The sequence below is a fragment of the Neurospora crassa genome, linkage group VI, assembly GCF_000182925.2.
Source record: "Neurospora crassa OR74A linkage group VI, whole genome shotgun sequence".
Lineage (NCBI taxonomy): Eukaryota > Fungi > Ascomycota > Sordariomycetes > Sordariales > Sordariaceae > Neurospora > Neurospora crassa.
The window spans coordinates 2,198,174-2,225,679 of record NC_026506.1 but is presented as its reverse complement, the minus strand read 5'-3'; the positions used below and the strand labels follow the sequence as shown (position 1 = coordinate 2,225,679).

The following is a 27,506-nucleotide window of genomic DNA, read 5'->3' as shown; positions in this document are numbered from 1 at the left end:
TAGGGGTAGGCAATCCCAAATACTAATAAGATGTAATGAAAATGGAGAGTTACCAATTTGGCTGAGGGTGGATAGCTAGACTGATTTTGCATTTTTTCACTTTGTAGACCTGTGGAGGTAGAGGTAGGTACCAAGTTATGAGTCGCTATGATCTGGGCTGAATTGGAGGAAAGATCACACGGAGAATAGTGACGGGTAACAGAAGGAAAGCATGAGGGGAAACAGAGCAATGAGGTTGGAGAGGGCCAGGATTAGTTGTTGTACTGACTCCATAATATTAGGCACACAAGAATCATCTTCGACAATGTTGAACGTGAACAGTTGAGCATTGTATACCGGCTGACGGCCGATGAAAAACAAACTCATGCATAGTTTTTGAACTCCCAATTATGTACCTATTCCATACAAAAGAAAAAGACCTTTACAGATCGCCCTTAGCCAAGACTGCCCACCCGTCCAACCCATCAGGGTATCATCCATCTTCTTCCTACGTCTATCCCTCGTCTAACAACCCGACCTTTAAAGCTTGAAGGCACCACTCGACGTAGGACCCTTCTGCTCCGCGATCTTCTTGCCATCCAACCCAACCGTCTCACCCTTCCGGTTAATAACCTTGACACCGCCCTTCTTGAGCTGGCTCATCGTCTCCTTGCGTTCCTGGGCACCCTTGCTGATGTTCTTGTTCGCATCCAGGCCGCCGGCCTTGCGGATGCGCTCCTTCTCGCGTCTGCGTCTCCTAGCCTTCTCCTCGCGGCTCATCTCCTCCTTGGCAATCGGCAGGCCGCTCTTGGCCACGACCTCGCCCTTCTCGACTGAGTCCTTGCCGGGGGCGTACACCTCCTGGGGCGCGAGCGTGCTCTCGCCACCCGACACACCCTGGGCCGTGGTGGGCATGGCGTCCTCCATGGCGACGGTGGCGACGTCGGTGACAACGCTGATGGTGGGTGCGGCGGGTTTAGGCTTGTAGTGCCAGCTGCTGAGGGCGTCGAGCTTGGCGCAGATGTCCTTCCACATGTTCTTGATCTCGGCCTCGTCGCGCGTGAGCTTCTCGTCCGAAGCGCTGACGTACTCGTCCGGGTTGGCCTTCTTGATGTGCTCCTCCTCGTAGATCTCGGCGAGAGACTGCTTGCCCTTGGTGTCGTCGATCTCAACGAGACCGCGGCGCGCGTTGTTGGGGTTATTGAGGGTGTCAGGACGTCTCCTGAGAACCTCGTCGAACTCGTTGGCAAGAATGCGGCGTTTGATGAGCGCCTCAATCGTCTCGGAAACCTCCTCGGTAATGACGGGGACAGGCTTTCCGACATGCTCAAACTCGAGGTCTTCCTCCAGGAGCGAGTTCATGGGACGAGCTTGCGCGGAAGCCTCACCGGACAGAGTCCAGGCGCGCTTGGCAACTAGCTCAGACTCGAGCCTGCGGATCTCCTCGGCAATCTTGGCTTGTCTGCGCTCGTGGGCGGACCGGCGAGATCTCGGATCACCAGCATCAAGATCCGAGAGCTTATCTTCATCTTCATTCTCCGAGATGTCGTCGAAGAGATCGCGGCGCACATCATTCTCGGCTCTCTCCATATCGGCCTCATCTGGCTGCTCAAGTTTCTTGGGGAAATAGCCTCCTTTCCTTTGGTTGCCGGTCTTCTTCTTTTGAGGTGGCGCGAAGAAGTCCTTGTAGTAAATGTCGTTGGCGGTAAGGTCCATGTCCATACCGAGAACACCATCTGTAAGGCCGAGATCGTCGCCATCGTCCTCGAGCTGCTCCACGTTCTTCTTGCCCTTGAGTTTCTTGGCGTGGGCGGCGGCAGCAGCCTCGAGGGCCTCGTCGTCTTCGGATTCATCGCCCATGTCGACGTCGTCCTCATCCTGGTCTTCGTCCTTCTTCTTGTCGCTCTTGCCCTTCTTTGATTTTGGCTTTGTCGCGAAAGGATCGGCGTGCCAGTCTAGCTGTTCGTCGTCGCTGTCGGCATCGACGTTGGGGTCCGCACGGGCATCCGCGTCCTCCCACAACTGTGTCTGCCGGTTGAAGTCGTCTATTGAGAAGAAGCCGTCGTTGAGGCCGTTGGGATCCTCGACAAGTTCTGGCGCATCCTCTTCCTCTTCTTCTTCTTCTTCTTCTTCTTCTTCTTCCTCCTCCTCCTCATCAAACTCTCCTTCTCCATCTTCGTCCGAGAATTCAACCTCTTCGCCATCGATCTCGATTTCTTCATCGTCGTCGATCTGGCTGCCCTCTTCTCCTTCTAATTCTTCTTCGTCATCCTCCTCATCCTCTTCTCCTTCAGAGCCAGAACCAGATTCGCTATCAGCATCCTCCTCATCGTCCTCCTCCTCCTCATCAGAACCAAGCTCAAACCCATCCTCTCCAAACTCAATGGTCTTCTCTTGTTCCTCGCCGGTGCCCACAATCCCGTTCTCCTCCAGCTCCTTCAGCACATCGCCAGCCTCCTTTGTGGCGCTGGCAATGATCTTCTTGGCCTGCTGCCAAATCTGCTCCGTCTCGAAGCCGTCGTCGACGTGCAGCTTGCGAATCTTGAGCACGGCATTCTTGTCATAGCCAGCCTCACGCTTGCGCTTCTTTCCACCGATGGTGGCCGCGATCTCTTTCAGCTTTGCCTGCTGGTGGTCACTGACCTGCGAGGCGAGCGCGTCGAGGGTCTCCTTGGCGAGCAGGAGGGATCCGGCGGGAAGGGTCGAGGGCGGCTGCAGGAAGACGTGGCGGTTGGACTCGTCGGCCAGGGCCGAGAGGAAGGAGGCGACGACGGGGTTGTTGGCAATTGTCGAAGGAGAGGTGCTGCCGCTCGACGATGCGGCGAGGGTAGCGGCCATGACGCTGTTGTGTGTGGAGGGGTCGTGGGTGATTGTTTGGGATGTCGAGGTTACGGAAGAGGTTATGCTGCCAGCTGCCATGTCTGTTTTTTAGGTAGGGTTGGACTAATGCTGTAAGAAGATCAATCAAGGCTAGGGTATCGAGGCTGGCCTTGTCATACAAGTGTCTGACTTGAGGGTTCAATATGGACGCTTGACTAAGAAATGGCAGGGCGTCGGTGTTTGCCGTTGCCCGTACCAAAACAAAAAAAAGTTCGACCTGACGATGTTTGGTTGCCAGCCGGCGATATTGATGGACCAAAATTTTTTCTGCCATAGCGCTCTCCAAGGTCCAGGAAACGGCGAAGCGTGGAGGCAGGCGTCCCCGCACCAGCTTATGGGGCTGGCTGTGAATTGACCAATGATGGGTGATTCTGCTCTCTGGAAATGGAAGTAGGTCCCACTTCTCTTGTTGTTAAGCTTCAGGGCGGTGCACCGCTATAAGACGAGGTTGCCTTAACACTTATAATCGGATGACAATGTCAAGTAAACAAACCACAAAGTGCATGCAGTCTCAAAGGAGATGCTCGACATCAAGCTTGAGAGAGGGGATGAATTCACAATGACCTTTTTTTAAATATAGCATACGCTAGCGAGTTACTCTGAAGTTACTGGAAACTCAGTAAGCAATCACGCAACGATCTCCAGTGCTGTTGGATAGGTGAAGTCGCCGTTTCGACACAGGCACCTAGCTTGTTATCAGCACTTCCTTATCTAAAATTCCAGACTACCCTATCAATCCCATCAGCTCGTACATAGTCTATTGTATCTTTCGCCGCTTCACTTTCGTCGTAACTGGAAGTTTCTTGTCAAACGGTAAAAGGTAATTAAATTGTGCAAGAACTGTAAAATGTTAAACCAACGATTAACCCCATTGAGGAAGAGCGCTAGGTTTGCCTCATACTAGCTACATTACAGTATGCTTCTCGTGTTCTTTTCAACATCGTAATGAGATCTCTGCGACAGACGTTGATGGACTATTTTCTGTAGAGGTAGGCTACTTACCCAGCCGGCTCTTCTTCATGGTCTGGATAACGTGCAGAGAAAGCTCTTATTACATAGTAGAAATGTAAGGGTGTTATTTGCGCACCTTCGGGGAAAGATGCTGCAAGTCATAACACTTGTTGAAGTTCCTTCACAAGCCACATCCCTATGCATATGGTATCGCCCGTGAGAATTTTGACGGACCATGAGGTATTCTTTCAAAATACGACAGCAGCGTTGACGTGCTGCATTAGGGTCTGGACCGTCTAAGCCTTCATTGAATGCAACTCGCGGGAGAGTGTCCCGCCGAGCCGAGCTGCGAGTGATACTCAAGACCTTCGTATCCCAGGCCAGGGAATTGTATCATGTTCTTTAGCGGTTGCCGAGGTCAATGTGAGGGCGATGGTGGCTTTGGTGATCCCAGCCTCTATGGTCGTGCGTTGCGTGCTCTCAATATGACCTCTTTTTCATGTTCGCCGGGAAATAACTGTGAACCTCACGGTGAAGATGTTTGCTATGTAACCACTAACTTGCTGTCGTGAACGGCGAGGATCCCATCAAGTGTCAGTGGCCTCCTGTATAGTACGACACATGAACTTGATCGCTAAGTGGCGTTGCTCGGTCCAATCGCATCACACCATCTATCTCTGCTACCTACCTAGAGTAGAATGGCCAAGTTAACGGCAACATTTCCAAAGTCGTACAGGAGGTCGCGAGAGAAGTTTCGGTTGGCTCACACTATGTAACTGCCAATCGCACACTGTTTGGTTACAGAGCTGGAAGATACGTCGAGATGGAGGGACGGGAAATACTTTTGAGTTGCCGGATGTTACCTAATTTGTCAAGCGAAGGAGATCTCCTTGTGAAAATCCGGACGGGCCGATTCATTCTTTTCTATTTTCCATATCCGCCTCCCTTCTGGCAGGCTCTATGTGAGGGTGAGAGGAGAAACTGCATCCCACAACAGGTCTTCACAACACGACTTGTCAAGAGCACCTGTCCGTCGCCCCACCCCATCTATGCTGTTGGGAGCCGTCTTGCAGCTGTACCAGTGGCAACTCGATCGTTTTCTCTTGGTAGGACCACGGTGCAAATGCTTGAGTACCGTACCTACCTAACCTCGGTCGAGACAAAATGAAAGAGACTGCAGCCGGCCCAGACCAGAATCATGACATTTCCTCTCGTTAATTTTACCTCTTTTATTCGTCTTCATGGTCATTTATGGTTCTCAACAAGTGTCTACAGCCTTACAAACTCGTAGGTGTTTTGTCAATATGCCGTTGACATCATGTTCTGGAGACCATGTTTTTCTTTTTGTCCTGGACGAGCCAGTTACGCAACCATAATGGGTGTGTATGGGGAACCTGGTGGAGGACGATCAATCGTTGTTACCCTGGAGGTGGTTTTGGCCGACCCGGATAAAGCGACTGTGCGCGATTCCAAACAGCCTGTGTGGGCCAAGGCACATGTCACCTCCCGGTAACCTAGATTAGTGGTTAGGGTTAGTGGTTAGGGTTAGGCGTTAGGGTTAGTTCCGGGGGTGTAGGGGGCCGGTGAGAGGCCCCTGCGTGTGAATGAAAGTCCAACGCTTTAAAAAAAGGTGGTTTTAAGTTCTTATTATCGTTGTTAAGATAATGACATTTGGTGGTGACTTTGGTGGTGACTTGCGGTCGCGAAAGTTGGCGCGACAGATGCCAAGCTTTGGGTCTTGGCTGAGCTTGGCTGTCGATTTGTATGGGACCCACACAGGCCATATGGAATCGAGCACAGTCGCTTTATCCGGGTCGGGTTTTGGCGTGTTTCTAGACCAATAGCAGCGCCATAGTCAGTGATTCTCTTCCTCGTTTGAAGACGTTGTACGTCTCGCGCTAACAAAACTTTTAGCATGAATTTGTAGATCAATAATAAACGAGTTGGTGATAGCCCAGACTCATCCTCGACAAACGCTCGCTTGTGGATAAGGTAAACACACAGAACACTTGGTCGCGTGCCTTTTAGCCGAACAAAGAAGGGGAGAGATTGCAGGTCTACCATAACCGTTCCCGAGGGTAGCTTCCCGGGCAACGACACGGGCAGCCCCAAGCACGTGCCTGCTTACTGAACTATGACAGGGCCGATGATTCTAGACCAGGGTGGAACTATTAAGGAACCGTGCCAATCAAAAACCATATTCCGGGACGGTAAAGACGGGAGGCCAGGAACTGAAGCAAGTTCCTGAAGATAACCAACAAAAAGAAAACCTCATTGACGGACATGGTTGCAGAGGATGGACACCACAAACTCAGTTGGTTCCATCTCCACTTCTGCTACGTCGTAGTGTAGTGTAAAGAGCCCACAGGAAACCTCGAGGTTCCACCAAAGATTTCCCTGCCCTGGAGGGACCCGGACCGGGCTGCATTGGGTCCTGGCAGAAAGACCCACTTACCCACTGAGAAAGGTCGAGTGGAAGGTGGTTCCTCTCGTTCGCATTGGATGGACAGGACCTTCTTGATTTTGATTCCTTGGCTTTCTCAAAAGCCTGTGACTCCAGCTTACTTAGTTATCAAGTTGTCTCTCTGCTTGTCTCAGATTTGATGGCTCTTCAGATTCACTTCGGCTCGGCCTGTCGTCACATACACTACTACACTTCGTTTCTTCCTTTCTTCTCTGCCATCTTCGTCGTCTTTGTCTCCTTTCACTTTTCTCCCCGCCAGTTCCTTGCAGCCTTCGGTCGACGTTCACACTAAAGACTAAGCGCAAATGACGGCAGTCAACCGTTGGCCAGCCATTCTAGACCACTCTACCAACTAAGTCTAGCGACGCTCCGTCTCCAGCCATCCGAAACGAATCTGAAGTGTTTGTGTTGATCGCTCGGTTGAAACTTCACCGTCTTCTCCAAGCCCACACGGTCCCCCGGTCGTCCTTATCACGACCTCAGACAGTCAACACCCTGGGCTGTCCAGTCCCCATTCCCCCAGACCGTCTCCGCCAGCGATCAAAGCTTTTATCCCACACTTTCGTCATAGCCACAGTGCCGTTGGTGCAAGAGACGCTGGTGCGGGTTCCCGACAGACAGTTGTACACTACCTCTCTTATCTGTGCATATAACCGCTTGCCTCCCTCCAACAACATCGTCATTACAGATTCATTCCGGCCTTTTTTGCACTGCCTTTGGCGTCGACTTGAACCAAAACAAAGGCACAAAGAAGAAGCAGGTTTTTGGAGCGGTACAGACCATCAAAGTCCCAGCAGACCGGTTTATTTCGTACATCGACGCCACCGGGTGTAACCTCTCCCAAGACGGGATTCGACGACGTTGTGAAAGGACATTTCTTGCAATACGTGCATTACAAGTGCCAATCTCTACACCCGTACAACCACCACTACAGCCCACCACATCTACCAGGAATGAAGTTTGGGGAGCAGTTTGACAGGGAGTCTGTCCCCCAATGGCGAATCCGTATGTCTTTCCCCGTCTTGTTCCGCCGGTTTTGCCGATGACTGTGCCACATCTCACCAACGAATGCCTGCTGATCTTTACCTCAACCGAGCAGATAACATCGACTACAACTCGCTAAAACACTACATCAAGGCGCACACCACCAGGTCTCAGGGAACCGCGATTGCCATTCCAGGCCACCAAGCCGCCGCACTCTCAAAGTTTGAAGACGACCTCTACGACGAGCTTTGCCGACAACATGATCGTGTCGATCTGTTTGTATCAAGCAAAGCGGACGAAATAGCGCGCCGTCTTCGTATGTTTACCTCGTCTCGCTGCCACTCTATTCTCCCAACTCCGGCCGCGTATTACTAACATCTTGACACACGTCGCCAGAACACTTGTCCAATCAAATACACGCCCATATTGTCCGATGCGCTGCCTCTACGAGAACGCGCACTTCGACCAAAAGACAGCGCCAATTTGCAAGATACGAACAAGAATTGCTACAATGCGGTGACGAGATCCAGGCCCTCCAACGCTTTGTCAATGCACACACCGTTGCCTTTCGCAAGATTCTAAAGAAGTACCGGAAATGGACGGGCTCGGCGACTCTCGGCTCGCGGTTCAGGGAAACCATCCTGGCGAACCCCAAAAGCTTCACCAAGCGTGACTTCTCCCGGCTTCAATCACAATACGAAAACCTGCTACAGACGATACGCTCTGCCTCGCCGAGAGATTCGAGTCGTAGTGGCAGTTCCTCTCCACCTACCCAGCCCGCCACGCCCACCCGCCCGGCCAGCGCTGGGGAACACCGACTCGTGCCTAACGTGACCATTGTTCCCGAGGATGATGCCCCGACAGGATATTGGAACGAATATGACCACGGCAGCGAAGCCGGCGACGACCGTTGCGATGAATATGCCATCTATATCAACCCGGATGAAGAGATGAAATTCCCTGGTGTAAGCAGCATAATGAACTGGATCTCGTCGCCGATGAAGAAAATCATGGGGCGTGGTCAGGAATCAACACCAGACCAACGCGCAAACGAAAGTACAGAACAGCAGCCTCTACTAGGATCCTCGCAAACCCAGTCGACCGACCGGTACGGCGCGACCCTCGCGCCGCCCAGCTATTTTACATACCCTCCTGGCGTTGCCCCCATCGACACCGACATCGACGATGACAACGTCAGCGATCGCTTCACAAACTCGCCTCCACACAGCTTCAGCCGTGGTCGTTGGCGCGCCGAGAGAAGAGGCTCTTACGGCTATGCGTCTTCTGAGGAGTTTCCGGAGTCGGGCTACCGAAGCCTAGAACAACAACGCATTGCACGCCATCGCGACGAAACGTTGTTTTGGGGCACTTGGGGCTGCTACCTGGTCACGTTTGTGCTGATGGGTATTGCGACAATGTTGATTATGACGGGCCGCCACAAGATGAGAATGGAGGTAGATGCTGGCGTGACAGTCGGGATCGTCACCTCGCTGGGCACGGCAGTCGCTGCGTTGTGCATGTGGAATTCGAGGCACGAGTTTCAAGCACCTTCGATGATAGGAGAGATTGCGGTGTGGGTGACATTTGTAGTGGCGTGCGTCGGCAATGCGATATTGTTGGTCTTGATGGTGGGAAAGGCGCCCTGATGGCTGCCAATGCTTATGCGGTCATGCAGGTGAGAGTATGTTGCCCATGCCAAGGGCCAAAGGGATACGGGAGCCTTGAAGCTCTTGATAACGATTGACAGCAACTCATGTGTTGCACACAGCTCTGTTCAAAGGCCTTGGGTAGCTCAAAGGGCAACATTGAATAGACAGACAGCGGATTGGGGCTACCAGACCCACAACGTCATCTAGCGATAGATCATATTGATGACTGATCCAAAAACAGACAGTACTTACTATACATTCACCTATGACCGCGACTTTTCGATTGAATGGCATTGCCGCCTCATCCTAGAGACACATAATATATACTCAGGGTGTCTGATCTCATGCTTCCCTTTCTTCCCAAGTTCAGATTTCATCTGTCAATGTTCAACTATTTGACCGAGGGACCTTGTGGGGAAAGGAACGGTGCAAGTGTGAATCACCTACCTATTCTCCTCGGTAATTCACCCCATGTCCGGACCCATACCAAACATCCCAATCAGGAAATCGTTCAGGAATACAGCAAGTTTTCGAGAAAGTCGCAAGTTACTCAACATAGCCACCGGAACGCGATCGGCTGTTGTCGTATATAAGAGTGACCCTTCTCCACTTTGAGTTGTGGTGTAAGTACAACCTCCGCGGAGAACCTCATCGCCGAGTTGGAGTATTTATATAAGCATACCGTCACCCCGCACCTCACCTCACAATCATTCACCAACCATAACAACAACACCAAAGACACTTGAAATCAGAATCAACAAGATATACCAATAAACATGCACTTCCCAGGCCACAGCAGCAAGAAGGAGGAATCTGCCCAAGCGGCCCTCACGAAGCTGAACTCCTGGTTCCCCACCACCAAGAACCCCGTCATCATCAGCGCCCCCATGTATCTCATCGCCAACGGCACTCTTGCGGCCGAGGTATCCAAGGCCGGCGGTATTGGTTCGTCTCCCCTTCTCTCATTACCACTCACCCATCTCATCTACAACACCCCCCAGCACTAACACCACCGCGCAACCTTTTCCAGGCTTTGTCGCCGGCGGCTCCGACTTCCGCCCCGGCTCCTCCCACCTAACCGCCCTCTCTACCGAACTCGCCTCCGCCCGCAGCCGCCTCGGTCTTACCGACCGCCCCCTCACCCCTCTCCCCGGCATTGGCGTCGGCCTCATTTTAACCCACACCATCTCCGTTCCCTACGTAACCGACACCGTCCTGCCCATCCTGATCGAACACTCCCCGCAAGCAGTCTGGCTCTTCGCCAACGACCCGGATTTCGAGGCCTCTTCCGAGCCTGGCGCAAAGGGAACAGCAAAGCAAATCATCGAGGCCCTTCACGCTTCGGGGTTCGTGGTATTCTTTCAAGTAGGCACGGTGAAAGATGCAAGGAAGGCGGCGGCAGATGGGGCAGATGTGATTGTTGCGCAAGGGATCGATGCGGGAGGGCATCAGCTTGCTACAGGGAGTGGGATTGTGAGTTTGGTACCGGAGGTTAGGGATATGCTTGATAGAGAGTTCAAGGAACGAGAGGTGGTGGTTGTGGCGGCGGGAGGTGTGGCGGATGGGAGGGGGGTTGTAGGGGCGCTGGGTCTAGGTGAGTTTTCTTTTCTGTGTTCTCTCTGGGGAAGTGAAGTGAAATGGATGAGGATAAGTGGTGGGTGAATATGACGAGATGGGTGACGATGTGCTAACTACCTGGTTAAATTGATTAATAGGCGCCGAGGGTGTGGTATTGGGTACTAGGGTAAGTTCTTCTCCAGATCCCTCCCCCCCCCTTTTCCCCCTCCTTCTGGATGGGAAAAGAAGTACTGACAAGCCTCCCTTTCAGTTCACCGTAGCAGTCGAAGCTTCCACCCCCGAGTTCCGCAGGAAGGTCATCCTCGAGACAAACGATGGTGGTCTCAACACCGTCAAGTTAGTCATACCCTTTTAACCCTGAACTGCACACCAGCAGCAGCCTCCTGACAACCAGATCATAGATCCCATTTCCACGACCAAATCAACTGCAACACAATCTGGCACAACGTCTACGACGGGCGAGCCGTTCGCAATGCCTCCTACGACGACCACGCGGCCGGTGTCCCCTTTGAAGAGAATCACAAGAAGTTCAAGGAGGCAGCGAGCTCTGGGGATAACTCGCGGGCTGTGACTTGGTCGTATGTTTTTTTTTTTTCTCTCTCTCTTCTTTCCTTTATCTTGCAAAAAGACTGTTGATGCTGTTTGCTAACTGGTATGTCTATGTGCAGCGGGACTGCTGTGGGTCTGATAAAGGACCAGAGGCCGGCTGGCGATATTGTTAGGGAGTTGAGGGAAGAGGCCAAAGAGAGGATCAAGAAGATTCAGGCTTTTGCTGCTTAAGGGGGGGCCTAAGGGGTGCCGCGTGTAATGATGGGTGATTGAAAACGCATGGGTCAATATCGTAACTACAGATCGCAAGCGAGTTTGGTCTTCGGTTCCTTGGTGATCTTTGACTGTGTTCTGCCTCTTTATTGCTCTTCGTCGTAATGGGCACGAGGGATGGGAAGCAAAAACATGATAATTCGAAATAAGATAAGAAAAGGAATTATTGATTTCTTATCGAAACGGTCGAGACGGTGATAACAGAAAGTGGACGGACGCTGACATAGTCTCTTTGGACAGAGATTTTGTCTAATTCGACAAAGAACCAAAACACGTTCTCGTTCACACGACCCTTGTATCTCTTGTCATGTAGAATCAACCATCGTTGTACATTATCCAGTCATAGCATCCATCATACATAACATCATCCATGTTTGCAACCTTTGCTATTTACTCTCACCTTCACAGTTTCTTCACATCTCCTTCATAAACCCTCCCTCACCCCTTCCTCCCCATTATTCACTACTTTCTTCGCCACCTTCTCCTCCCGATCATACACCTTCCTACCACCAACCCACGTTTCCCTAACCTTAATCTTCCTCAATCCCTCGCCGTTGTCCCTCGCGGCCAATACTTCCAACGGCTCATCAAGCACTACCCAATCCGCAAATGCGCCCTCTTCAATAACACCCGTCTTCCCCTCTGTAAACATCCCGCCCGCCACCCCCTTGGTAAAGCCTGCAAGCGCCTCCTCAAGACTGAGTGCTTCATCAGTATACCAACCCTTATCGCCACCATCGGCTCCCTTGCCCGTATGCGGGTTCTTCCTCGTTACGGCCGCGTACATGCCCTCAAACGGGTTGGGCGGCTCAACGGGGAAGTCGGACCCCAAAACAGGCTGGACTCCCAGTTCGTGAATCAAGCTGCGCATACGGTAAGCTTCGGTGGCGGTGCGCTCGGGGCCCAAGCGTAACTCGGCATAGGCCATGTCCGAGGTGGCGTGCGTGGGCTGGATGGAGGGGATGATGCCTAGATCACGGATGCGGGCTTGGTCGGTGGGGTGGATAATTTGTGAGTGTTCGATGCGGAAGCGGTGGGAGGCTTGCTGGCAGTCCTTAAGTGTCTTTCCGTCGGGAAGATTGCAGGCGTCTTTGAGGGCGGCTTCGAGGGCGTCGATGGCGTACCGGTTGGCCAGGTCGCCGATGGCGTGGATGTTGACTTGGTACCCCGCGTTGGACCAGGAGCGGGCGAGAGACTCGAGGGTTGAGCCGTTGACGAGCAGGGAGCCACGAGTGGAAGGTTTGTCGGAGTAAGGGTCGATCATGGCGCTGCCCCAGGATCCCAAGGCACCGTCGGCAAAGAGCTTGACGCTGCGGATGGTGAGCATACCGTCTTCGTGCTGGGTTCTGACAGAGTCGGCCTCGAGCGGGCAGAAGACATTGCGCTCGCCGCACTCAATCATGGCGTACACGCGGAGAGTCCACCAGTCTTCGTTCCGGCTGGCTTCATCATACACCTTCAGGTCGGTCGGCGTCACGCCGGCGTCGTTCATGCCGACCAACCCGACCTTGTGCAGCTCCTTCATGGCAGTTTTGAGGAAGGTCTTCTTGCGCTCGGCGTCGGGCTTGGGCCATAGTGAAGTGACGATGTCCATGGCGTTGTCGCAGAAGACTCCTAGGCCCGGTTCCCGAATAATCTCACCACCGGGGACCTCCTCCGGGAGCGACTCGGCAGGAATAAGGTCCAAGATGGCCTGCGAGACCCAGGTACAATGCACGTCGACTCGGTCGAGCATGATGTATTTGCCCTTGAGAGCTGGGTCGGACTCGAGCATGGCCTGGTGACTTGTTAGCAACCCTTTCGTTTATTTCTCTTCCGAAGCATAACAGATACTCACAGCACTAGGCATCTCCCCCAATACCATCTGGTCCCAACCAACACCTCTCGCCCTGTGATGGATCAAAGTCTGTTAGCCAGCCGTTCTCTCACTTTCCCTCCCCGCGCAACACGCAGTGCGTGCTCCCCTCCCCCATCATTCTGACCCTCAATCTACTCACTCAACCCACTCCTTTCATAACTTACCAATTTTCCTTACTCCCCACATTGCTCCCCTCCCTTTCCCTCTCTTGCAAATAATCCCTAACTCTCTCCCTCACCATTTCCACACTGCTCGCTCCGAACAGATCCACCGAATGCAAAAACTCTCCATACTGAACTAGATGTCCATGGCCATCCCAGATGCCCGGGATAACATGTCCCGCCTTCGTCTCCACCACCATGTTGTTCCCCCCATCCTCATCGAAATAATCATTATCCCCCACAATCAAGACATCCTCCGCCGAGTGAAACACCTTTGTAAACCTGCCATCGGGGGAAACGGAGAAGCAGTCGGCTTCTCTAGAAGAGCCGGCGGAGGTGAGAACCGAGGTGTAGCAGTAGGTCTTTGCTGTGATGGCAGAGTCGGAATTGCGGATGGTGTTGGGGCCGAAGAGGGAAAAGGAGGAGGCGGGGTGGTTGAGGTGGATGAGGAAGGCGATGGCTAAGGCGCCGAGCGAGAGGCGGGGAGCCCAGTAGAGGACTCCTGGGGAGCGGGGGGCTGGTGGCGCCATTTGCTCTTGGTGCTTTGGTGATAGTGACCACCTCGCGCAGTCTTTTTGCGGCGAGTGTTGGCAACGGAGAAACTGATGTGATGAATAGAAGTGGTTCCCCTCAAATGAGCGTCGGAATTACACAAAATGTGCCGAACAGATTTGTCAAAAAGTTCGGAGAGACAAGAGGAATGTTTGCCCCGATGTCACTGTCATGCATCCAGATTTCCCGGTTATCTGCCGTGCGATAATGCAGGAACCCCCACGCCGGCCGCGAATATCAACCGGCGTACCGGAGCCGCAACGTCTTCCGAAGTGCTCGGCCAAGTCTGACCGGGATCTCGATCCATCAAGTGAACTTCCAGGCAAGTCAAGCGTCAAGGAGCGGATATAATTGACAGAACCATAACTTATACAGCCAGGATGCTCTACAATATCGATTGCTTAGTGTAGACTTACATAGCAAGTACCGGTATCCCTACGGGATGACGCACATTGTATGGGTCCCTTAGTGGAACATGATAGTATGTCTATTACGCAGTAAACTTACAACCCATCTCCTGGTTCCTGAATTACAAACATAAACCACACGCCCTCCTCTTTGTCTCCAGGGTAATCGTTGTATGCACAAACTTGGCATTGCCTAATTCCATAACACCACATTTGAACGTATACCAGTAGCAGGATGCTGAAGCTCACTACTTGAAGGATCAATAACAAGCAAACAATCCATTTATATACAGCTCTTGTGCACCGGGGAGGGGCGAGGTAACAGTAGTAATCTCCGGTGCCAATGAACTTCGCCCCAAAAAAGAAACCAAAACGGGTCGGACAATAAATTGATGAGAAAAAAAAAAGCTTGATGCTATCATAAATTCGACGCATGCCACCCAATACTCGTGTAGCAGTACCGTTCTTTCCTTCATGCAGCCATCGCAGCCATACCACCATATCCCATATCACCATATTCGTCCCTCTGTCCATGATTCATCGCCCCTGTTTTTGTCCTTTTATTCTTGTCCGAAACCCATAGTCTCCTCCACAGCAATCGTAAGCTTTTGCTGCAGCATCTCCAGAGACTTGTACGGTGGCAGATCCAACCGGTTGAAACTGCACAAAAAAAAAAAAAAAAAACCTGTTAGCAAAAGTCCTCACCACGTCTTCACCTCCATATTCATACGTACCATGTATGCGCCTTGGGAAGATTCGTAATCTCTCCTGCCTTCTCAATCGTAAATCTACGAGGACCATCACTACCCTGGAGATCCTTGAATCCGTTGACTGGGATACGGGATGTGCCGGTCGTGAACTGGAGCAATCTCGACTTTTGCTCGCCATCCCACGACCGAACAGTCTGCCAGAAGAACTGGATAACCTCGTCTGACTCGGTATAACCACGGTAATCCGTGTGCTTCTTCCAGTCGTCGACATCGATCTCGGCAATACCACCAATCAACAGCTCAAGCTCGCGCTCATCAAACACGTTGATCAGATCCTGCGGGATAAGCTCATGGAAGCCATCCTTGAACGCCCGGAACTGTTGCTCAATGCGCTTTTCGATCCTCCACTTCACCATCAATTCGACATACTCCTTCTTGTTCTCGTTTGTGACCGCAATGTTCCTACCATTGGGGATTAGATCCTCCTCCGTGATTACGCCGAACCGCTCGTCTTCAGTAGAGAAGGTTGCGTCAAGAACGTCGGTGATGTCGTTATCCAGCATCCACTGCAGAGACCGATGGAAATCGGCATCCACACCCTCCATATCCGCCAAGCTGACAGCCTTTCCGAGAACCATCTTGTACAGAGCGCCAATGAAGAAGGCATCCAGGAATCGCCTGTGGAAAATAGCCAGACCCACGACCCGGCCAATGAACTTGAAATAGTTGAGATGCTCAGGGTTGATACCCGAGTGGGGGTTGATCTGGAGGGTGTAGTTATCGTGGGCCGAATACTCGAACAAGCAGTAGAATGGATTGAACATTTCGTGAGAAAGGAGGAAGAAGAACTCGCGCGACAGACCGCCGTAATCGAGGCCGTCCTCGCCGTCGAACTTGATCATCAATCGTTTCTTCAGGTCCGTCGCCGATTGCCTCGAAATCTCCGCAAACGAATCCTCGAAAATGTGCGATCTCCTGACCTTGATGTGACACTGTCCGGACATGATCCGCATAGCAGGCTGCGAACGGAAATAGATGAGCTTCCTCCTGAAGTCTCTCTTGTACTGCGGTACGTTCTGGTCGAGCGACGAAGGCAGACGAGGATCATCCCAGGTCGTTGTCTTGGTATTGTGATCCACGAAGTAGACGCGAGCCGTGTTGGTGAGCCGCATCTCCCAACCACTAGGCAGGGGACCGAGCTGGGACACCGGCTGTTGTTGAATGGTCCCGTTCGTGTTGTTCTGGCCACCGTACATGCGAATGTACTGCTGGCGTCGAGGGTCGACCCAGGTAGTAGTGCGCGTGTTGTGGTCGACAAAGTACGGCCTTCCTTCTGGGGTAAACCTCTGCTCCCAACCAGCAGGTAATTCACCGGTTCCGGGGGTTGTCGCCCCGGTATGCATCATAGTGGCAGCATTGGCGGTGGCGGCAGCTTGCTGCTGCTGTAGGGTGGGGGAATTGGCGCCAGTGCGGTCCTCGGGAAGTGTTCTGTTCTGATGCCGTTGACGCTCGACTTGAGTATTGGCTTCGGCGGTACGGTTTTCGGCCGCCCCTGTGCCAGTTGGCCGATTCCAGCTCGTGGTCCGTGAATTATGATCAACATAATATGTCCTCCCCAAATGATCCTCGCGACGTTCCCAGCCAGCTGGCAATCTTCCCATTGAATCTTCGAAGGGGCTAAGCGTGCTATGGTGCCTGGCTTGCGCCGGAACGAGGGTCGACGGGTTCGTTGGGGCTGTTCCATTTGTCCCGGGGGTCGGGGCTGTCGACGACGACGAAACAGCCAGGCTGGCGGGTCGGCTTGCCAAAGTCATGTTATTGGCGGTTCCATTAGGTCCGGACATGGCTGATGAAGGACGTTCGTTCGCTCTGTCGTTAGAAATAACCGAACTTTGAGGGGTGAGTAGTGATGGTCTGCTCGAAGATGGAGGGGGACCGAGGCGACTCATAGTTGCTGTGAGGTTAGTAGATAGGTTTATGATCAGTTTGCCGTGCACCACAAGGTTGTCGGTCGATTTCTTAAGGTCCCGCGTGAGCATCTGATCTGTGGGTGTGGTGCATGTCAGTCCCAAATCGCGCTGTCAACCTGCAAACACATGTGAATTGCAGTGAAACCTTACCTTCCGCATCGGGAGCCAATTCTATTACGTCCCCTATCCGGACATTGATGACACCGAGGAAACCTTGGTCCTTCTTTTTGAACTTCTTTTGGTCGAACACCTGGACAGCCAGAATGCTGTCCTCATTCACTTTGCTACGTTGTATTAGCCAGCTGGCCCTTGGGCTGTCAAATCTGAGTTAAGGTCGAACCTACAAATCAAAGTGTTCGTTCCAGTATGGGTTTAGGGTACGCTTGGAGACCTGGGTGGTCTTTGTCTGCTCACCGTTAATGGTAGCGACGGCGAACGGGTCGGGAAACCCTATGATGATGATGCGGTTAGCATATGCCACCTGGAAGTGGCTTAGAAGATGCATGACACCTGGCCACGGGGAGAAACATACTGAAGACATCTCGCTTGTATAGACCATCGGCGGCGATGACTAGAGGGGCATGTTAGTACACCGGTTGGTCATCGGACACATTCGTCGCAAAGGGGCTGAGTACTTGTTACGCGGAGATTGGGCTGGCTTTAATCGTGGTGGTTGTTAGCTGGCTGTTCTCTCGCTTATAATCCGCGGTCCCTGAGGGCGACGCAAAGCAGACAAGATGGGTAGATGGAGAGTCCAGTCGTGGGAGAACTTACGCCGGCAGCCCCGAGTCCCGGCTGCTGGTCATTGTTGCAGATGGAGCGCGTCAACAAACTCGCACGCGGGGCTTTAAGTTTTCGTCTCGTTTCTTGGACCAAGCAGAGGCTGGTCGCAATCGGGTCGGGTAGTCGGTCGCTCTCGCTCGTTTGGGATCGAGGACTCGCGGCTGAATGCAGGCGGGGCGGGGATGAAAGGAGGACAAGTCGACGATGGTACAAGCAGGCTGAATGATTGTTACAAAAGGGCCAACTCTCCTTGCGATGGACACTGACGTTGACGAGAACGCGCAGTCACTGGCAACGGAATGGATGCGGCAGGGTGGATGAAATTCTGTAGGTGGCAGTAGGTGGTAGATGGAAGCTAGAGGGACTCTTGAGCGCCCGTAGGTGGTGAGGCTGTGCTGCTCTTGGTAACTCGTGCGTGTGTGGCCAGCCGGCCCCCCCGCTTTGGGTATCTTACGCTGTCAGGTAGTCACGGCGGCGGAAGGCGAACTGCAAGGAAAGGCCAAGCAATCCAAGAGGCCAAGGTTGGACGGCTGTGGCTTGGTAATACTAAGTAATCTCTGTACTAGCAAGGTCGGCAAGGCAGGTCTGATACTTAGGAAACCACTTCTGTGGATCAACCAGCAGGTAGTGTAAACTCGCTCGGATGTCTAGGTTCGTCTGGTAAGGGTACCTTTAGTTAGTAGTGTCGAGGTTGAATGCTGTCGTTGTTTTGTCGCGGTGAAGCTGCTGGAAGTGGCGGGTGGGTGAGCTTGGGTTCGACGGACCAACCCCAAGAAGGTCCAGGTGAAGAGCTCAATGACCTTCACTAAGTTGCAACCGACGGATGAGCCAAAGGATGGGAGGGAAAACGACCGAGAAACCTGGACGTCTTGCGATGTTGCAAAGGTGCAATGGTGCAACGACCCAAGCCAAGAAATTGACAGTCCAAGTTGGATCTAGCATTGGTGAAGAGACAGGGGGAGGTGACAAGACATAATGGTTCAACAGCATTAACGGGAAAGTATGGCTGGCCTAGCATGCTCTGTGCGAGAAGCTTAACTTTTCAGTTAGTAGCTCAGGTATCGCATTAACGAGTGACTACTTTTAGGCCAGGAACTAGTTAGCAGAAGCCTGCAAAGAGCGAGAACTGAAGCGGAAGGTGCGCACAGTGCGGTACTTGACTTCTTCTCTTAAGCAGTTGGTCGGGTCATTCGAGTCCCAGACTCCCAGGGGGCCACATTCACTCCATGCTTGGCACGGCATCCAGATCTCGAGATCAACATCAACAACATCATTGGCACACAAAGAGCAACCTTGGTGTACATGGATCACATAGTCCCGTGTCTTTTCTTAGGAGTTGATGCCCTGTCAGGAAAATATCCCATGGATCACGGCTCAGTCATCGACACAGAGAATTAGAATAGGTAGCTATGCTGGCCTGAATGCCTTTCCATGACTAGGGGTAGGAAAGCACCTCCACCGACCGCCCCAAGCTCCGAGGTCTCTCCAGGAAACGCCAAGATTGTAGTAGAAGCTGTCTGTTCCAAAAACTCTACACAAGAGGTAGCCCAACGATCGGGGATGATGATGATCTTGCGCAGATCTACCAGATATCAAGCCACTACCGAACTTTGAAGAAACCTCCAGAGGCAGTCAATTAGGAAAGTGAACACTTCAAACCTCAACCTTGACAATTCAACGCACAGCACCTCTACATCCCATAACGACGATACACCGCACGGGGTGCAAAAAGGCGTTAGGTCGCTACTTAGCGTATCCCAGTACATGTAGTGTACCCCCGTTGCCGCCGACCGAGACGCTGCTGTTCCAACAATAGCGCATCACCGACATAAACGCCCGTCATTTCCATTTTGATACCCCTCGCGTGCGACGGAACTGCGGGGCGTTACTGCATCTCTGGATTTTCAATTGAGGTTTCTTTTTTTGTTGAGGTGCTTTTGACGATGGGGAGTTCATGGAAGCATAGAGGTACCCATCATATGTACACTAGGTTTGTACACTACACTAGTGGCTGTCATCATTGAACGAAGCGAGACAGCAAATGTGGAGCGCCCTTTGTTCGACACTTCTAAAAAGTGGTAGAGGTAATGCGCAATCCGCGTATAGCTCTTCTACCTAGGTAAGTACTCACTCTACTATACCTCAAAAACCAGCCTCTTTGAATTTCACCACAACCGCCTTCGGTCTTGTCGGAGCAAAGATGTCTTGCGCAGGTGTCTGTTGAGTTGTCATTTGCATGCCCTTTGTATATTGGAGTCGTTCAATTTCGGTGGAAAATGTTGACATGGAGGTTCGCGGCGAAGGCGGCGGCACCTGGCATCTGACGATCCGTGGACTCTTTTTTTTCTCTTTCTTTGTTTTTAGTGTCGGAACAACAATAGCGGTGTGAATAAAGTATCATCGCTACGCTAATTCGAGCACATGTTCGCAGATTGAAGTGTCAAGTGATAGCTTCAATTGTTGCCAAAGCTAGTCATTATGTGGTGATGGCTAGCGGTAACAGACAGCCCATATTAAGCAACTTCGCTGATGATTCCCCTGAGCAGACATAGCCGTAGCAAATGTCGAACCGAAAAGTAGTAGGCGGCGCTTATGCCAAATATCAAATACAAAAATTGAACGTGACATGAATAAACGAAGAAGAAATAAAAGAGCATATGGAATTGGCGTTTTCCTTCGTTTTACCCTCCCACCCATTGACGCCTTGCCGATACGCGCAGCCAAAATGAAAACTTTGAAAATCCCATTGCTCCCATGGTGCAAAAACAGGCCAAGACAACGAACCCTTCCCTTCCTCCACCATTCAAGTGTCCTCCTCTTCCCTGCTGATATATCCTAATCTTACAGCCATCAAAGGGAGAAAAAAAAACGTTCCCATGAATCATGAGCAACACGTACACCGGGTTGCCTGATAGTGATACCAGCTCAGATGAGATCGAGCCCATCTTCACAATTCCAGGTAGTGTCTGCGGATGTCAGAGAGGGGCCGCATACGGCTCTGATTGTCCTGATGGATGCGGGATCATGTGCCGTATGTCAGACCACCACCAAAAAAAACTAGTAAGGAGCGTAGCCTCCTCGGCCGCGTCCACGGTAGCCGCCACGGTAGCCTCCCCTAGGAGGGAAACCGCCCCGTCCACCGAAATAGCCCCCGCGACCGCCTCCGCGGAAGGAACCTCGACCGCCGCGACCGCCGCGCGACATGCCGGGAATATTCGTGCGCTTGGGGACGACCTTGATGTTGCGGCCCTTGAAGACACTCTCGTTGAGAACAAGGGCTTGTGCGACCAGGCTAGGCTCGGTAAACTCGACATACGCGTAACTATTGGATAAATGACACCGTCAGTGTATGTACTTGAGGGTAATCAGCTGGGAAAGAAGAGGAGATGCGTACCCCTTGGGTTGACCGGTAAACTTGTCGAGGAGAATGGTGACACGGTTGATGGACCCGCAGCTCTGGAAGTGCGCCTGGATCTCCTCAGGCGAAGCCGAATAGTCGACGTTTCCGACAAAGATGCTCCGACTGTCGATATCCTCCTTGTTCTCGGTGAGCTCATGATGCTGTTGGTCCAGACTAGCTTGCATCTCGCGGAGTTTGGCAGCCTCCTCTTCCATCTCGGCGACACGGCGCTTCATGGCCGAGATCTCCTCCTGTTCACGATTACTTGGTGTTAGCGCCTGCACTCCGCGTGGAAGCAAACACGGTGGATCGTATCGCTGGGCTTGGGCCGGAGCTGGCGCACCTCATCATCGTTGACATCGTCTCCCGCGTTTTGCTGCTCTTGCTGCTGCTGCTGCTGCTGCTGCTCCTCCTGTTGCTCCTGAGCGGCCTCTTGGGGCTTCTCCCCCTCGTTCACCACAGACGACATGTTGCTGGTATGATTGATTGAAGAGCTGCTTGTCGCGATTGTGTCGCGTGCAATACGGTCAACTCCTGGTTGTGTAAAGGAACTGAAGTTGGCAGGTCAGTGAGAGAAACCTGAATGAGCGGGATCGAAAAGTGGTGGTTTGGGTCAGGCTGGCGCAACGGGCTGTGGGAGCGAGGCCAAGGTGGTCAGGTTGTTGGTCACCGATGCAATGGTGGAGGAAAAGGAATACAAAAGTGGGGAGGGGTCCGCTCCCGTGGACCTTCCAAAAGACGGGACCTGGCTGGAGCAAGGGATGGGGAGGGGACTGGACCAGGAACCTTGAAGCCCAACTCTTTAACTTACTTTTAGTTGAACGGGACAGCACCGCCTTTTTGTAGAGCCTTGAGAAGCTTGTTGCGAGAAAGAATGTGTTTGTTGCGTGGTGGGATGGGGCTGACGATGGCACAATCGGACTGAAAGACGGGGCCCTGGTCGACGCAAAGAAAGTCGTTTGGCCTTCTGCAGCTGTTCCGTCACGTCTTCTCCATGTGCGCTTTGATGGGGAAATTGGAATCGGGGGGTTCTCCAAAACCTTGGGCTGGGTGACGCCGAAGGAGGGTGGCGTGAGTGTAGTGACAAGCACTGCTTGGCTCCTAAGTAGATAGGGGGCACGTGCCACCCTGTTCGTGCCCTGAGCAGCGGGAGATAACGACCTGGGACTTTGGGAGGAACTTGGACTTGCACTGCGCAAGAACTTGTGAAAGGCTTCACGCGAGGTCATTGGGATCCTCAACGAACTTTCTGTATCAGATGCAGGTAGTTTAACCAGTACTTCTTTCATTACTTATCTGATTCGGCATTACCTTAGGACCCAACGCGAGCTACAAGTTTTCATTATCGGCAGGGAGAGTTTCGGAACTGATGATTTAAATGCGTGTTTGGTAGCTATCTGCCAGTCAACATCTTGGTTCAGGCATTACATGTACTGCCCGAGTTCTCTTCCCAGACTAACTGCCGTCAACGTCACTTACCTCAAACAGTCACATTGATGTATCGCCCCTCCATTATTGTATTTGATCCTTCGATTACCATTTTAGCAAGATATGACACTCCGAAGACCATCGTAATAACATACAGAGGATCGAAACTCAATTGTCATTCTCTCTCGGCATCTTCGTACCCACATTGAAGCCCTCGATACCCATCACTACCTTAGCTTCATAAGGTACAATATTCATCAAGCTCTTTACTAACGAAGGACCAGACGTAGAAGTCGGTTAAGTCAATTGTATCTTCATTAAGCGCCGGTCACCTGGTTGAAATGCTGTAAGCCAGGTCAAGGTTGCGTGGACGCTTGTCGAAGCCAGCGTCAGAATATGCCTCGGGCGAGGACATCATCAGGCGCGGGAGGGTTGACCGAATACTCTTCTCCTATTACTCGCATATTGATGGGGTCAACATAGCTTACTGTCCCTACTCCCAAGTGGGTGCGTCTCGTTGTAACAGCGAGCGCAGCAGAAACCGCGATACCAGTTAGGGCAGGCATTGTCTTCACGTTGCCTATCTCCAGCCATTCAGTACCAGAACATCTTCAACTTCGGAACGCCTCTGGCAAGATGGCCGGCGCTATCTTAGATATAGAGCGAACATATCCTAAGACTCAACGGGGTTAACTGGAGCTGGTGCGGCTGGCAAATATGACCAGTCAATTCGAATCCCCCTCGGGGTACATACAATTGGGATTCAGAGGGTTTAAGCAGGTTCTCTCCGTGGTCAAGCCGTCGATGGGCTAGAAAACCAGTGCCCGGTGCGCGGTGCTGGTGGTACAATTCTCAAAGCCGGCAGCTGGTCAGTTCGGACTTTGACTTGGGCGGTTGAGCTTTTTGTCCCTTATCCTCTTCTTCCAAACTTCTCCTCCGGCAGATTGACATGCTGGATCAAGCTCTTCTGTTCCCCGTTGAATGGCGGTTCTTTTTCAATGAAAATCAGATGTTCGGTCCCTTTGCATGCCTGCGCACCGGAAGGCTGATAGCTGTCGCCAAAGCAACTTGACCACATATCTGGAAAGACGATGGCTTACTGTAGTTTCCATACCCTTACGCAACACCTTCTCCGGAATCATGGAGTTCTGCGATTCGTAAGGTAAAGAGATTCTGAATCGTAAACAATCCACCTTGAGATCCTACTGGAAATAGTTTTAACCGAGCGTCTCCTTCAACGTGACTTCCGGCCCCTCGAGAGTGGTATTTCATGTCGTGAAGATGCCGGGCAGGACTAAATCACTAACGGTGTGCGAGTCTCAACGTTGACGGTGGTCCATACTTGCCAGGGCTTGAGCTACCTTCTGACCCCATGCGCCAGGGTGTATGGTTTTCCAAGACAAAAAGGAGTGTTGCTTGAACATGATAGACGTTGGAGCCAGCAGTCTGGCCTATATAGTGTGTCAATCTTGTGAGGTCATCGATAAAAATCGGAAACCATTCCAAATCGGGTATGGTGTAGCGGTAACATCGTTGACTCTCACTACTTAGGAGTGACTGCTCTCTCAACAGCCCCGGGTTCGACTCCCGGTATCCGAGTCACAACCATCTTTTTTTGAACATTTTGCAATTGCTGCCAGGGCCATCCAGCAAAGCATGAAGAGTAGTTAGTCCTGGTCTTCTTTGCCGTGGGATTTGGATTTTCTTTATAGCAAACTGAATCTGGCAATGTCAACATCTCATTCTCTTTTTGCTTTTTTCCCTCCTGTCTAGATGTTAGTATACTACGTAGATCTTTTCCATCGTTGTCCTGTGGGAAGATGCCATCTTCAGGCCATCGAGTCATTACCTAGCGAACCCATCCAGCGTCTATGATATGAAACTGCAAGTATTCAGATCTTAAGGTGACCCAAACTCTGGTCGATGGTAAGGAACGTCATTATTCAGGAGAGTCACTTGACGAGACGATGCTATGAGCTGTCGAGACACCGGAAAAACCCGTGGTCTTTTAAAGTATGTAGACAACTGTTGGAAGAAAGTGTGTTTCTATAGCGACGCTTGTCAACAAACACCCCTTTTTTCTACTCGTGGGTGTTAGCCTTGGCGCAATACAACCTTATTTGGCGAAGCCAAGATCGAGCCCGCACTTTAAAGCAGGTATGTAAAGTGACTACACGGACATGGCGTACAAAACAATGTGTTTTGTCAGCTAATGATTATATCTGAACAATATGTATAAGGATGGGACTGAGTATGATTCTAGTCGTCATCCTCCAGCCAGAGACATGATCTATTCAGACCGACGGGAACCCGACGCCAGGCACCCGACTGTCCATTCTGTTCCTGCTTGCTCGCTGCAGTGTACTGCTGCTTTGGCGGCAACGCTACCCCGCAACGCCAACCCCACTGTCCATGTACCTCTGTAGGTAGGTTCTCCGCCGCGCGTCCCACTGCATCATCGTCCAGGCTCCAATGGGCTCCATCTAGCTGACACCGATCTGACACCTTGGAACAGCTCCCCCTTGTTACGAGCTCCCCCCAGCTGGGTTGATACCTTAGCCCCCTACTGTGTATAATAAACAAACGCCAACTCGCCGATCACTTACTCTCGCGTCCCCAAGCTATCTACGAAGCAACAGACAAAAGAGTCAAGGAGAACGATATGCCCATCGAAATCGACAAGATCTTGGCCGCTGCGCCCGCCACGACCCGCGGTCAGGCCACCCAGCTCTCTTGCGATCCCAAGGGCGAGCGCATAGTCTACGCTGTAAGTCTTCTTCACCGCCAGCAATACCATCGCCAGCCAAAGTACATTCGAGCTTACCAAGACACATCCTTGAAACCCCGCAGTCCGGCAAATCCATCTTCGTTCGCACCATCGACGAGCCATCCAAGTCCCTCCAGTATACTGGCCATACAACCACTACCACCGTTGCCCGCTTCTCGCCATCAGGCTTCTGGGTTGCTTCTGGTGATGTCTCGGGCAAGGTGCGCGTCTGGGACGCTGTCGGTGCTGAGAACACCAAGGGCGAATACTCTATCATTTCCGGCCGCATTAACGATATTGCCTGGGACGGCGACTCGCAGCGTGTGATTGCCGTTGGTGATGGCCGCGAGCGATTTGGCCATGCTTTCACCGCTGACAGCGGCAACAGTGTTGGTGAGGTCACGGGCCACAGCAAGGTTGTCAATGCCGTCAGCATAAGGCAGCAGCGGCCATTGCGTGCAGCTACGGTGTCGGACGATGGGTCCATGTGTTTCCTCCACGGCGCACCCTTCAAGTTCGCCGATAAGGCGTCGGAGCACAAGGGATTCGTTACCGGCACGGCATTCAGCCCAGACGGTGCAACATTGGTCACGGTCGGTGCCGACAGGAAGATCCAGCTGTACGATGGAAAGACGGGCGCACCAACCAAGACGATCGGCGAGGGTGTCCACACGGGCGGTATCTATGGCATCAGCTGGGCTTCCGACTCGAAGCATTTCGTCACCTCCAGCGCCGACCAAACTGTTCGCGTATGGGATGCCGAGTCGGGCAAGAACACCGAAACCTGGCGATTCGGGCCTGAGGGCAGCGTCAGCATCCCGGACCAGCAAGTTGGCGTAGTCTGGCCGCATGGCCGTACCGACGGGCTGATTATCAGCCTCAATCTCAATGGGGACCTCAGCTACCTGGTTCCGGGCAATCCCAAACCGATCCGCGTTGTTCAAGGCCACAATAAGAACATCACCGCCCTTGGCGCCAGCCCCGACGGTCAGGCTCTTCTGACGGGTAGCTTTGAGGGCCGCGTCCTGAGCTGGGACCTCGCGGCGGGCACGGGAACCGTTGTCGACGGCCAGTCGCACTCCAACCAAGTGACCCAGTTCGCCCTCTCCCCCTCAGGCGGCACCGTCTACAGCGTCGGCTGGGACGACACTCTGCGCTCCGTCGACGTGTCTGCCAACACCTTCACCGGCTTATCCACCAAGCTTTCCGCCCAGCCCAAGGGCATCGCCACCACCAGCGACGGCAAGTTCGTCGTCGTGGCCGCCCACACCGGCATCCAAGTCTACCAGGGCCCCGACTTCATCTCCGAGCTCCCGACCACCTTCACCTCCACTGCCATCGCCGCCTCCCCCACGGACGGCTCTGTGATTGCCGTAGGCGGCGACGGCAACACAGTCCGCATCCACTCACTCTCCAGCTCTGACGGCACTCTCTCCTCCCAGCCCGTCGCCGTTCTTACCAACTCCTCCGCCCAAATCTCCACCCTGTCATTCTCTCGCGACGGCAAGTTCCTGGCGGCCGGCAACTCGACGGGCAAGATCGTCGTTTACCGCACCAGCGGCTCTGGCTCGTGGGAAGTGGAAACCGACCGGTGGTCGGCCCACACGGCGCGCGTGCTAAGCATCGCGTGGAACGAGGCCGGCACGCACGCCGTCAGCGGCGGCCTAGACACGAATGTTTGTGTTTGGAGCTTGGCGAAGCCAGGGAGCAGGACGAGCGCGCCAAACGCGCACAAGGACGGCGTGAACGGGGTGGCGTGGATGGAGGAAGGTACAGTGGTTAGCACGGGTGTGGATGGGGCGGTTAAGGTCTGGAAGGTTTCGGGGTTGCCATGAGGCGCTGGCGCAGGTATGGGGACTGACCGACGAGATATGGAGGGGATTGTCAAGGCAACCAAACTATGCTTGACCCTTTGACATAAAGGACTGCCTTGGTTATGACTGATGGATTTGAGCAGGCGAGCAAGTTTAATGGCAATGAAATTAGAGATATGTGCTTACATGGCATGGCTGTAGCTATTCGTATGATGATAACCTCTCGTGGATAGGGGTCTCCGTGGATGGCGAACGATTTCAAACTCAAAACTCTCTACTAATAGTGTTTTCTTTGTGCTTCATAATGCCCACTCCAAAGCAGTATCATCACATACGACCATAGATGGTA

The 27,506-nt window shown here is 52.6% G+C and overlaps 7 protein-coding genes and 1 non-coding gene across 9 annotated transcripts; 4 read left to right on the top strand and 4 right to left on the bottom strand.

Moving 5' to 3' along the window:
- Window positions 1-66: 66 nt before the first annotated feature.
- On the bottom strand, window positions 67-3,307 carry NCU03952 (U3 small nucleolar ribonucleoprotein Mpp10). Its single transcript, XM_952498.3, has one exon. The coding sequence runs from the start codon at window positions 2,896-2,898 to the stop codon at window positions 520-522; it is 2,379 nt and encodes a 792-aa protein (XP_957591.3). The 5' UTR covers window positions 2,899-3,307; the 3' UTR covers window positions 67-519.
- A 3,778-nt stretch (window positions 3,308-7,085) lies between these two features.
- NCU03950 (hypothetical protein) lies at window positions 7,086-9,228 on the top strand. Its single transcript, XM_952496.3, has 3 exons — window positions 7,086-7,279; window positions 7,374-7,574; window positions 7,655-9,228. Exons 1-3 carry the CDS (start codon window positions 7,228-7,230, stop codon window positions 8,902-8,904), a joined length of 1,503 nt encoding a protein of 500 aa, XP_957589.2. The 5' UTR covers window positions 7,086-7,227; the 3' UTR covers window positions 8,905-9,228.
- A 95-nt stretch (window positions 9,229-9,323) lies between these two features.
- On the top strand, window positions 9,324-11,490 carry npd-1 (nitropropane dioxygenase-1). Its single transcript, XM_952495.3, has 6 exons — window positions 9,324-9,852; window positions 9,938-10,501; window positions 10,623-10,651; window positions 10,736-10,821; window positions 10,887-11,063; window positions 11,154-11,490. The coding sequence occupies exons 1-6, from the start codon at window positions 9,684-9,686 to the stop codon at window positions 11,263-11,265; spliced, it is 1,137 nt and encodes a 378-aa protein (XP_957588.1). The 5' UTR covers window positions 9,324-9,683; the 3' UTR covers window positions 11,266-11,490.
- A 94-nt stretch (window positions 11,491-11,584) lies between these two features.
- On the bottom strand, window positions 11,585-14,024 carry NCU03948 (amidohydrolase 3). Its single transcript, XM_952494.3, has 3 exons — window positions 13,330-14,024; window positions 13,145-13,196; window positions 11,585-13,084 (listed from the first exon to the last, which is right to left on the bottom strand). The coding sequence occupies exons 1-3, from the start codon at window positions 13,854-13,856 to the stop codon at window positions 11,732-11,734; spliced, it is 1,932 nt and encodes a 643-aa protein (XP_957587.2). The 5' UTR covers window positions 13,857-14,024; the 3' UTR covers window positions 11,585-11,731.
- Window positions 14,025-14,461: 437 nt separating this feature from the next.
- Window positions 14,462-18,606, bottom strand: NCU03947 (ubiquitin ligase). The gene is made up of 7 exons (XM_952493.3): window positions 17,740-18,606; window positions 17,601-17,623; window positions 17,498-17,536; window positions 17,310-17,415; window positions 17,116-17,249; window positions 15,020-17,039; window positions 14,462-14,945 (listed from the first exon to the last, which is right to left on the bottom strand). The coding sequence occupies exons 1-7, from the start codon at window positions 17,769-17,771 to the stop codon at window positions 14,846-14,848; spliced, it is 2,454 nt and encodes an 817-aa protein (XP_957586.3). The 5' UTR covers window positions 17,772-18,606; the 3' UTR covers window positions 14,462-14,845.
- A 1,323-nt stretch (window positions 18,607-19,929) lies between these two features.
- Window positions 19,930-22,195, bottom strand: NCU03946. 2 transcript variants are annotated; one of them, XM_011396586.1, is made up of 4 exons: window positions 21,960-22,195; window positions 21,492-21,699; window positions 21,143-21,399; window positions 20,188-21,070 (listed from the first exon to the last, which is right to left on the bottom strand). In XM_011396586.1, exons 2-4 carry the CDS (start codon window positions 21,615-21,617, stop codon window positions 20,806-20,808), a joined length of 648 nt encoding a protein of 215 aa, XP_011394888.1. In that variant the 5' UTR covers window positions 21,618-21,699; window positions 21,960-22,195; the 3' UTR covers window positions 20,188-20,805. The 2 variants fall into 2 exon arrangements, with proteins under 2 accessions (XP_011394887.1, XP_011394888.1); XM_011396585.1 differs by having other exon boundaries at window positions 19,930-21,070; window positions 21,492-21,982.
- A 1,888-nt stretch (window positions 22,196-24,083) lies between these two features.
- NCU15394 lies at window positions 24,084-24,175 on the top strand. Its single transcript has one exon. It is a non-coding gene; the product is annotated as a tRNA-Glu (tRNA).
- An 877-nt stretch (window positions 24,176-25,052) lies between these two features.
- NCU03944 (WD repeat containing protein 2) lies at window positions 25,053-27,495 on the top strand. The gene is made up of 2 exons (XM_952490.3): window positions 25,053-25,343; window positions 25,427-27,495. The coding sequence occupies exons 1-2, from the start codon at window positions 25,239-25,241 to the stop codon at window positions 27,176-27,178; spliced, it is 1,857 nt and encodes a 618-aa protein (XP_957583.1). The 5' UTR covers window positions 25,053-25,238; the 3' UTR covers window positions 27,179-27,495.
- The last annotated feature ends 11 nt before the right edge of the window (window positions 27,496-27,506 follow it).